Source organism: Ctenocephalides felis, unplaced genomic scaffold (assembly GCF_003426905.1).
Source record: "Ctenocephalides felis isolate EL2017-DRISC unplaced genomic scaffold, ASM342690v1 CF-g0.4_SCAFFOLD_01886, whole genome shotgun sequence".
Lineage (NCBI taxonomy): Eukaryota > Metazoa > Arthropoda > Insecta > Siphonaptera > Pulicidae > Ctenocephalides > Ctenocephalides felis.
Genome location: NW_020538040.1, coordinates 20,548,468 through 20,560,565, shown reverse-complemented (window position 1 = coordinate 20,560,565; position 12,098 = coordinate 20,548,468). Strand labels below are relative to the sequence as shown.

General features: G+C 31.1%; 1 protein-coding gene across 1 annotated transcript in view; it reads left to right on the top strand.

The window, feature by feature from the left end:
- Positions 1-12,098, top strand: part of LOC113377276 (probable RNA methyltransferase bin3) — a 58,531-nt gene that overhangs the window by 42,869 nt on the left and 3,564 nt on the right. Inside the window, exons 3-11 of the mRNA XM_026617533.1 lie at positions 4,137-4,614; positions 6,928-7,335; positions 7,896-8,122; positions 8,378-8,722; positions 9,153-9,343; positions 9,420-9,859; positions 10,480-10,698; positions 11,352-11,618; positions 11,723-11,873. Of these exons, the coding sequence (XP_026473318.1) occupies positions 4,137-4,614; positions 6,928-7,335; positions 7,896-8,122; positions 8,378-8,722; positions 9,153-9,343; positions 9,420-9,859; positions 10,480-10,698; positions 11,352-11,618; positions 11,723-11,873 (2,726 nt within the window). The remainder of the gene's footprint in view (positions 1-4,136; positions 4,615-6,927; positions 7,336-7,895; positions 8,123-8,377; positions 8,723-9,152; positions 9,344-9,419; positions 9,860-10,479; positions 10,699-11,351; positions 11,619-11,722; positions 11,874-12,098) is intronic.

The following is a 12,098-nucleotide window of genomic DNA, read 5'->3' as shown; positions in this document are numbered from 1 at the left end:
AAGAATGTACACTGAAAATTATATCACGAGCCATCTTTTTAGAAAATGATTTTAATTTAGATAAATAAAAATATAATGATAATTCTGCGGTTTATTCATATTGATAAAAGATATATCATAAACCACTAAACATAGGTTTAAGTGTTGAATTTTCAATATGATTGGTTTTTTAATGATACTATAGAAAAACAATAATGTAATAGTCAGATAAGATTTTTTCAAAAAAAAAATTACTCGATTTTAAAAAAAAATCTCCAACTTCTAAATCGTGACTACAGCAACAAATTTATCATTCTTCTATTAATGTGTCCTTTAGTGATTTTTTTGTGATCTTTTTTGTGGAGGCTTTTGTTTATTATTTGCCTTGAAATTTGCAAGTAACAGCTATAGCACTTCCTATTAATAAACATTAATTAATCGTTAACTTTAATATTCTTGGAAATCAAGTTTATAAATTTATTTTACTGTAGCTGGAAGCTCAACCACTGCGCTACCAAATTTTATATTTTTCTCATGAAATATTCAAAAACGAATGATGTTATACGTTTACTTTTTATAATGTTTTTTAGTTATAACGACAAATTATTTTAATAATTTAAAGAATCAATTTTATTTTTAAAAAGAATGAAAAGAGGCAAAATGAATTTTATTAGATTGGCATCTAAGTAAGTGCGAATTTTTGTTAGAAAATTAAAGACGTTTTTTCATGCAACTAAATATGTTTTTTTTGAAATGCATCGTCGATTTTAATCACTGGCTTTTAGTCATCTTTAAAGCGGCATCATTATCCTACTTCCATGAAACGTCTGGTTTTTATTAGCAAAAAACTGAATCAGGTACAATTTGATATCATCATTTTTTATTTTTTTTTTAAGTCAAGGATTTTGGTAAAGAACGAAACTAAAAGTAATCAGATGGTGTAATGTCAGGACTATATGTTAGATTTGGCAAAACATCCCAACCAATCTCCAAAAAATTTTTGCGTGTGGCCAAATATATGTGATCTTAGTAATGGAATAGCTTTTTTCAACTGCATTGTTCAACTCCGTTAGTTGTTTAATGTAGATATCAGAATTGATCATTCTACTGGTGGTAACAGTTCAAAGTAGACAATGTTTTTAAATCAACTTCAACAGTACGACCAGAGCGTTTTTCATCTTCGAGTGAAAAATCACCCAAACGTAATTTGGCAAACCAATTTTGACATTGCCGTTTTTAAGACTTTGTTACCATAAACGTATGATTAAGATGCCTCTTTACCCTTGCAGAAATAAGAGAAAAAATGACAAAAAATTTTCATTTTTCATTAACCGATGGATAAAACTTTTTTTTACTGATGGACATCTAAATTGTCTACTAGTATTATCCAATAACAAAGGTATTTTATATTTAGACTACGTTAGCAAACTTACAAATTCGATTTTATCCATTTAAGCTGAAAACCGCACTTACTTAGTTGCCAACCTAATAGTTGTTATTTGAATAGAACATATTTTTGCGTTTGATAACCTGGATAACAAAATGGTTTATTCAAAATATATCATACATTTTTCATTAACCAGGTATGTTCTTTCCAATGACGTCCAGATTTCTAATTTCTCGATTCTTGTAAATAATAAAAAAATGTTCTTATCAAACTAATACACACGTTACTGATACGGTACTAACATATGTGACGTAAGATCGAAACGTGTCCCTACCCGAGCGTGAGCGCTTATGATAGCAGCCTCTTCCTTCGATATGCTCCAATCTAATTGTTTTTCAAATGTAAATATTATCATATGAAGGAGCATCGTTTTTCTATAAATCAATGAACCGTATATTTTTAACATTATCGTTTTATTGCATAACACATATATTAGTCACGTTTTATTTTGTTCAAAAAATTCTTTCAAAATAATTCTACCATATGTTGACGTACAAAGTGTTTACACATTTATTTCATGTGTTATTATATGTGCTTCCAAATCGGATTTGTTTAAAATTCTAGGTTTGATTATTGCCTCATGTTTGTTCCTACATAATTTAGATTAAATATATATGTATAAATATGTTTAGGATAATTAATTTTGATGTCTAAAATGATTACAATTTTAGAAGGGATAGTATTAAATAAAAAAGGAAAACCTTTTAGAAAATTTTTATTTTTTCATTTGTTTCCACATATAATTTTCTATCAATATCAGTGATAATGAACAAATTATCTAATAAGAACTATAAAATATATCAATATTGATAAATATAATGTACATAATTGGCACTAGCCTTCTGTAATTGTGAATTAGCCACGAAAAATCTGCTCATAGTCTCATAGAATTATTCAATTTTTTTATAGGCTGCTTATACATATTATAATAAAACAGTAGATGAATATGTGGTTATAGTTATAATGAATCGTAACCATTTTCTGAGATGATCGAGGTATACTTTTGTTTTTGAGATCTGGTCCATGGTATGAGAGCACCACTAATCAATGATTCCTTTCCTTCCCCTGTTTATTACTCCCATTACCAATTTATTACCATTAATCCAATTCACTCTTATGAATTTTCTTTTCCAAACTTCTGTTTCTAGGCTCACTGATCTGGTGCTTTGTTTTTCAGTTCTCTGCATTTTCTCTTCTCGTGTAAGTCATCGATCATTTACACTCATTTTTTTTGTTTTTCTTCCAGTCATTTTAGTACTTCCATTCTTCATGCAGCGACGTCGTGTAGAAGGCATTTTTTTGCAGAATGGGTCCGATCTAGTTTCCTTTCTTTTCAATGATCTTGCTCAGTAGAGAAAGAACTCTACTCTTCCCAGAACTTCCTTTGTTACTTTATCTGTTCACTCTATCTTCCCCATTCGTCTACAGCACCACATTTCAAAACTCTCCAAATTATTTTTATCGGCCTTTCTTAGAGTTCATGTCTCTGATCCGTAAAGAGCTATGCTCCAGACATACATTTTATTAACCTGTTTCGAAAGTCGAGACTCAGTTTGGTCGTCAGTAGCGTCCTTCGTGAATACCACTTTGGAGCTTGCGATCCTTGCCAATAGTCAAAGATTTATACGCATGAGGAGTATAGTTGCTAATACACAAAATTCTTTCACTACTTCATGACGAGTATACTCAATTTAAAAAATCAGAAGATTTCTATGAATTATTACTATTTTAAGGGGGTTGTTCTTTTTTTTATTGTTCTTTGATTCGGTTTTGAGATTTTTTGATATTATGAAAGCTAAAAACCTTAGAATTATTTAAAAAAAATCATCTCAATATCTATTTTTTTGACGAAGTTATAGATATATTTATCTCTATATGTATGATCCTCTGAAAGCGTTTTTTTATCGCTCGCGAGCTATTGTATGCCAGCTGCCTCTTTTTTCATTATAATACCTCATGCACATGACCTTTTTAATGTGTCAGCATCTTTGAACACCATTGTGTATTTAGTACATTAAATTAAAAGGTATATTTAGTACATTATATTAAAAACTTTAAATACGTTTTTCTCAAATTGACTTTTTTCAATGCGGTGCCACAAATTAAAAAAAAACTACAAGTCGGATTTTTAATTTGTTCACCACTGCAATACCTAGTCCCCCTACCTCAAACAACTTGATAACATTACGCAAAAAAATTTTGCGAAGCTTCTCCCCCCCAAAAAAGGTCTTTTTTGACACTTTTTTTTAAATAGCTGCCATTTTTTTCCTTCTTGCTTTTTTTCTCTCATTTTGGTAGGGGGACTGGATTCAATTTTCTTCTTCAACGTAGTTTCTTTTTTTTTTTTGTTTTGCGCAACAGATTTATCTGTGGCACCGCAAAAAAGATCGATTTTGCAAGACCGACTTTGGCGCCCCCTGGTTAAAAAATGACGGCGCAAAAAAGAAGAAAATCACGTAATATTCTATGACTTTGTAATTTTTGTTTAAAAAAAACCGCATGTCTCTATGATAAATACATTTCGAGAAAAACAAAAACAAATATCTTGCATTTTTTGTAAGAAAAAAAGAACAACCCCCTTAATACATTGAATGTATTTTAAATATGAAAAAATATACAAGAAAAAATAATGTAACATTTTTATTCAATTTTTTATTTCTTTGAATAGTGTTGTTTAATTTTGATATTAATTTATTATTTATATCACTAGGCACAAGAACAACAATGCTTCCACCGGTGGCGCCGTGAAGAACAATAACAAAGACGAGCAGCTGCAGCACAAAACCAGCAACATGCGTTCCCGGAACGTTTTCTTGAACGCGACGTTCACCATGGGCCGAAAGCGCGCGATGACATTTCCCGGAATATCGAAGTTCTTCCTTCCCTACAAGCGGCCGCGCAAAGAGTGCATCATACCGCCCACCAAGTTCCTGCTGGGCGGCAATATAAGCGACCCTTTGAATTTGAACAGCCTACATGACGAGGAAAGTGGCGCATTCAATAAAACGACAGATGACATACCGGCTATGACGCCAGAAGCTGCGACACCGGTTAGTCCGAAGGAAGAAAAATGTGAAGGGAAAGATTCGGCAGCTTGCAAGAAGGAGGAGAATAAAAATAAATGTACGGAAATTATTGTGAAAGTTGAACCTGCGGATGAGAATTTGACTCATAACGCACAGCCACAAGTAAGTTCAGAAATTTTAAAGCGATAAGTCTTTTAACCCTTTTGCTACGAAGCGTATGTTGACTTGACCCTTGCTTCAAGATTTATCATCACTCCAAATTAAATTATTGAGAAGTTTAATTTGCAATTATAATTTTTAACTTCCCGTAGGGCAAGTTATAGTAATAATCGCAAAAAAATCGAAAATGAAAATTTTTATATATCTTTACGTTTCAGAGGTTTCTGAACATTTTGGCATACCATTAGAAAAAATGGATGTATGTGTGTGTGTGTGTGTGTGCGTGTATGTATGTACGTGTGTGTATGTATGTGCGGATACAAATTTTCGTCGACGATTTCGGGAACACGGATCATTCGACTTGAATAATTCAAAAAGCATTCGATTCGTATTGATAAGGAGACGTGCTGATTAGTTTTTGGCGAAGGCAGATACAGCCGTTCCGAAGATACGGGGCAAAAAGTACCGAAAACGGTAACTCAGTTTTTAAGAGAACGGAGCGTCCGATTTTAATGATTCAAAAAACATTTTACTTGTATTGACAAGATGAAGAATTGATCAAATTTTCATGAGGGCAGGTCTAGCGGTTTCGGAGCTCTAACGAAAAAAGTAAAAAAAAAATGCCATTTGGCGGTCAAAAATGATCATTAGACATATGCACATCAAATTATCAGATATTTTATAGAGATTTAAATAATAAGTATAAATTTTGTTTACATTCCTATGGGTTCCGTACCAATGTTTATCCGTTAGACAGCAACGCGGCGCTTACGCGCTTTATATTTTGTCTCTATGCAGTTAAAGCAGTACGATTGCTTTGAAAAAAGTTCAGATCTTCCAAAATATGTCAAAATAAAGAAAAAAAAATTTTCACAAAAAAAAATTTATTTTTTTAAATTTTTTTAGAATTTTTTTTTTTTTAACTTTTTCAAGAAAAAGTAATTCTTTGTCCAATTTATAGTTTCTCAAAAATCTTATTTTTGCGAAGTAAAATTTTTTCAAAAATGTTAATCGTTTTTAAAAAAATAATAATTTTTGGTACGGGAAGTTCCAGCAATTTGCCTTAAGGCACGATGCCCTAATTGCCTTAAGACAGAATTCCACTTACAGCTAGTTAGTTCTTTAGTAGTGTATCTTTCAATTTTTAAATACTTTATTGGTAATGGTTGAAAAATCTTAAAATACTTGTTGTGGCTGGATCGTTCAGTAGCGCTACTGGGCGGCTACCTGTTCCGTACAGCAGTATCACTTCTGCGAAAAACACAGCCGTAGCGAAAGGGTTGAATATGTTTTGGGTATATATAGTTACGAAAATTAGCTATGGCTGTTAATAAATTGTATTTCTAATGTCAGAGACTTGAATAATTTAAATATAACTTTGTTTTTTTGTAAATTGATGTGCTTGCTGCAGTAGTTACAAAAAATAAGTTTCTTATTTTTCATTATTTGTTTGATATTGACTTTATATATTGGATGATGTTTTTTTATTTTTCTTTCATTTTCGCTACTAGTGTCTTCTACGGCGACACTCGCTTGACCTGTGCGTACAAATGTTGTCCATAGACGACATGCATTATGTCAATTTTTGCTTCAAAATTCATCACTCCGAAATAAATTGTTGAGAATCAAAGTTTTCTATCGTAATTTTTAGTTTTTTAGAAGTGTAATTGTTGATTTTGAAATACATTTTTGTTAACAATAATTAAAATTTATTTAAATTTTAAAATGTATTGTGTAAATGATACTTGGGTAGCTCGCTGGCCGTAGCGAAAGTGTTAAATTGGTCATTAAAAGAATATCATAAAAAATATATTCTGATTTGAGCGTATTTTTCACCCTGTAGTTGAAAGCTTTGCGACAATTTTTTTTTTAAATATTTCAACGTATTCTTTGCAAACTGTTCAAAATGGATATTCATCACATTTTTGACGATTATAAATAAATAAAATATCAATAAAACTATGTTAATGTATAAATAGTGAAAAAAATCCCAGTTGCACTTGAAAAATACTCAATCGAAGCTAGCCAACGCACTATTGACAAATGAATACGATTCGAAGTTAAAAAAAAAGCGACATAAAGTATTTAGCTGACTTACGAATTTGCGGTTGACAAAATAGATCTTCTGTTTTTATCGAAAAAGTAAATATAGTTTTTGATTTGATTGATCTAATATCATAATTTTATTCATCTTATCATGGTGTACTCAGTTTTATTACTTTGCTCATTTGTTGTGCAAGTACCAAATATCTTTCACAAGTTTCATCAACATTTTAATATGATATTTTTAATTTTAATTATTTTCTTTTACTCTAGCACCAAGCGCCAAGTACACCAGCCCCAAGTAGCACCCAGTCCGGCGATCGTGTCCAGGTTATAGTGCCACCTAACATGTTTGACCCCTTAAATCTTCTGCATCCACATGAAGAAGATGCAGAATATGAGAAGCAACTAAGTTTATCTTCGCCTATGAAGAAAAAGGCTCGCAGTCGAAACAATAGGAAACGAAGGGCGTCGAAGGCTAATACTAGCACTGCTTCGACGCAAGACGGTAATAGTTCGACAACAAGTTTGGATAATACCTCCGATAATAAGGACTTCAATGATATATTTGATGTCAGCGATATAGTGAAGGCGGATGCAGAAATTGACGATGCCGATAAATTATCGGACCAGACTAAATCAATTATGACAACTCCTGTGAGCATTCAAAGTGATAATGAGGTAAATCGGGCGTTTTTTTAAATCTTTTATTTATAAATATTAAGTCATATTTATGTTCTAACTTTTTCAAGACGTTATCATTATGTACTCGTATGTTGGGACGCTAAATTATGTCTAACTCTTACCTTTGCTGTTTTACCTTTTCAAAATAACTACACGTTTAAACACTGATGTGATCTGCAATTATTGTTTCAAATTATAACAATAGATAGTAGATTAATGTTAACCCTCTATAGGCACAATTTATGTTTTACATAAAAAAAATAGGGGAACAAAAAAGCAATTAATATGATATGCATGCATTTGATACAATTAAACATTGATCATTTTTTTAAAGGAAAATATGTACAATTACATATTACGGATTAAATAGATGGTCGATTATTTTATTTTATTGTAAATATATATAATATGCATGTACGCCCAGTGCATCTCTCTACTTAGTTTTAAATAATATTTTGATCATATAATAATCCAAAAAAATTCTTAACAATGCCAATGCAAATCTGCTACAATTATTTTGTTGATACAAATTATATTAAGATTTTTTTTTTGAGCAGCAGGCGGATACTATTACCATTACATCTATAAATTCAAACTCCTCTGTGTCAAATACTAGCACGTCTACTAGAGAATTGAAATTGGACTTGAGTATCGCCAGTACAAAAAGCAATGTATCGAGCAAAGATGGTATTGCTGGACAACGAAAACAAAGGAGATTGGACTCCATGGATAAGATTGTCAGTCCTGTTATACCACAACCTGGAGCCTGGATGAGGCCGCACAGGTAATGAAAAGCATTTTTTAGATTACTTTCTATCTAAACGAGTTTCTTCTGAAATTTGTATAACCTTCCATGTATTTATTTAATTTACCTACTTGATTGTTTTTATTACAGTAGAACAGAATAGAATAATAAATTATATTTTATTTCAATTTTTGTACCTCTGTTTTGAAAAAAGCTTTTAAGATTTGCAAATTTATTACATTAAAATAAAAGAAACAAATTATTAGATTTTCTAAAATTTTATATTTATTGCAGAGTCGATAAAGGTGGGCAAAGAGGATCATGGCGAGGTCGCGGGAGAGGCGGCCGAGCTTCAAATAATTCATCAATAAACACGGGATTAGAATTAATTCCGGAATCTACAGACGTACCTTCAAGTAGTGTTTCTGAAAGTACTTGCAGTGGTGATACTACACCAAGTATTCAGGAAAACTTAACAGGCAGTATCAATGATGAGACAGAAAGCAATAAAACAATCGTCGAGGAAAAAGATATAAAGATGGATGATAGTGAAGAACAGAAAGTTGTCGAGGAAACAAAACCTAAAGTACCAAATATAAGGAAAGACGGAAAAAGATATGAGCATGGGAATTATGATAGGTGAGTTTTTCAAAACTTTTATTTTAATAAATCATGTACTTTTAATAATATTTCAACTGCACAATTTCACATTTTTTGTGTACCATGTACCATTTCACAAATAATAAGTCTACATCAGTGATTCCTGCAGTGGTCCATATGGACCCTCAGGGGGGGATTAATAACTAATGGTATTACAAACTTCCCAGAGGAGAAGTTTGTTTTCGCGAAAATTCCGATTTGCTAACCTCGTTTTCTTAACGTTTTAAGTCGAAACAAGTAGTTTACTTTTACTTACAACTAGTTTATTAATAACTAATGGTATTACTTGATTAACATTCCATTCTTTATGGCAATTTGATTGTAATGATTCCTATCATTACTATTTTTTTCTATTCATTACTATTACCTATCATCTATTAATATTTAATCCTATTTTGTAATGTTTCAGATATTATGGATACAGAAATCTCAATGAATCAATGGATGTACGATTGAAGGTGTTTCAAATGCACAAGCACTTATTCCAAGGTCGCGACATTTTGGACATCGGCTGCAATGTAGGCCATGTGTCTTTATGTGTAGCTCGAGATTTAGGTGCCAGATCAATGACTGGTATAGATATTGATGATAAGTTGATTCGTAAGTATTTTAAATTTTTAGGTGATTAATGCAAACAGATTTTGTGTAAACCTTTAATTAACTATTTTGTTTTTAGAACGTGCTAAAAAGAATCTTCGTCAATACGTAACGATACATAAAAGTGCTCAACTGACAACCGCATCCGCTGTGACGATTCCATCTGATCAAGATAACAAAAATAATGAAGAAGATAAAAATAATGAAACTGACAAAGATGATAAGAATGACCAAGAAGAAACGACTGAATTACAAGCAAGTAATTCTGAGGACGGTGTACCTGCCAAAAATTTTGTAAACTGTGATAAAGACTTTAAAAAATTTGATTTTATTAAGAAAACTGTAAAAATAGCAAAATTAAGTAAGTTTAATAAGTGGAAGAAGAATCGAACGGCGCAATGTGGAAGTGCGAACTATTTCCCAATATCTTTTCCTTTGCTGTACGGACCAGTTGATGTCCTGGATAATACAGAAATTGAAAGTACAACTCAATTTCCTTACAATGTTGTTTTTAAGCATGTAAGTATATACAGTTTTTGTTAATGTTTATTCAAAATTAAATTTTGTCAGATGTTTTCAAGAAATTTCGCTCACTTGAAAATTTACTTATTATAAAAAATTACTATTTTATGCATTCAAACCTCAAATTGTATGCTGAAAGTGAGTCAATAAGAATAGTGAGATATTAAAATATTAAACTAAGCTTATATCAGTTAATAAAATGCTTATTACATATTTGAATTAACAATTTAAAAAAATAAAACATGTACAATTTATATTTTTTTTAAAACGTCGTACTTTGTATACAAGCGCAACAAACACAGGCAGATGGAAGAGTTGCCTTACTTCGAGGTGAATTTTTCATGCAGTGGTAAAACAGCACAAGCAAATACCTGCATATGTTAAATGATCCAGAGGAGTCGGGCACATGAGGATAAGATTATATTCTCAGATCTATATTGTCTGAATATGACTTCTGAAAGAAGTCATATTCTCGGGTATTACTAACTCCAGTGCTAACCAACTCTAAATATATATATTTCTATATACATTTCTATATATAAATAGAAAATTAATGTAATCCAATTCATGTAAAACTGTTTTTTCCTTTGCTAATTGGTATTTCTTTTATTTTTTAGGCGAATTATGTGCTGAAGGACGACAATTTGATAAGTGCGGAACCTGCACAATTTGATTTAATTCTTTGCCTATCAGTATCCAAATGGTTACATTTAAATAATGGTGATGCTGGATTGAAGAGAGCTTTCAAGAGAATGTTTGCTCAGCTCAGGCCCGGTGGTAAGCTGATTCTCGAAGCACAAAACTGGGCGAGCTATAAGAAAAAAAAGAACCTTACTGTGAGAAAATTACCTTTTTTTGTGAAACAAAATGATTTTTTACATTTATTTACAATGAGATAATGAAGATGTCTTTATCCATCTGCACTCTAAATAATTGCACCCACTTATTTTTTTGTCTTATGGCAGGCGACTGATGTAGTATAAATATGTTATTGTGTAACTAATTATTAGTTAGTGTTTAGCCTAACCCTTTGTAGTTATTTTATTATTAATTTCAATGCAATCAACTTAGATATTTGAAGGTTATAATTGTTTGTGATAATTTTAGTTATTTGATTTAGTAATTTTGAATAAGATATGCAGAGAACTATTTGTGATATCAACACGTACCAAATGTGACTGGTTACGTTTTTTTGTTAAACAAGAATGCTTTCTGCATAATATTTTATTTTATTTTAATAATCACTTGACCTTTGTGAATAGAATGACAATTTGAGTGGTGTGATATTCTTAGCTTAAGCTCAGAAGTAGAACCATATCACTCGCAAATTGTTTTAAGGTGGAGAGATTATTTTAAAATAAATATTATGAACATTTTACAAAAAATATTTTTGCTACCTTCATAATAAAATTGTTGATTGCTTTATAATTATCTATCATAATTATGCGTTTATAGAATTATTTAACTATTTAATTTTTTTTTATTTCAGCGAAATATTTACAACAATTATCAGGCTATTGAATTCTTTCCCTGTAAGTTCCGGGATTACCTGCTGTCACCGGAAGTTGGATTCAGTCAGTGTAGTGTATTAGGTGTACCTCAGCATTTGAGTAAAGGTTTTAGGAGACCAATACAGTTGTATGTCAAAGGAGACTTTACCCCAAGCCAAGCCATGTGGAGTGATACTAGGATGCCATCAGCATCACAATATGGTCAGCAAACAAATACGCCATCTGCTAAACGACCAGTTTATACGGTAATATTATTTAATTTTAATTGTGCAGTACATTATTAAGCAAATCTTTTTCAATGAAGTAAAATGAATAGAAAGATCTATAAGATATTTAAATATTTTTACAGGCACCATTACCAGATATAAAGTCAGGAGCAATGTTTTCATATTGGGGATCTACACCGTACAGTTTGGCATCACATCATACAAATAATATATTTGATACATCGCCATTTTATGCACCGGGTAGCGGAAGTTATACACCCAGCTATACTGAAGGTATATTTAAATAAAATTATAATTTTAAGAACCTAAATCTGTTTTTGTATCGAGGGTAATAAAAATTAGCATCATGACACTAATTCAATTTGTAGAAAAATAAATCAAATTCAGGAAATATGTTGACAAAACAATTTTGTTTATATAATTACATAAAAACCATAGTATTTATCAAGTATCTACAAAATTTGGAAAAATAAATAATAAAACTAGTTGTAAGTGCAT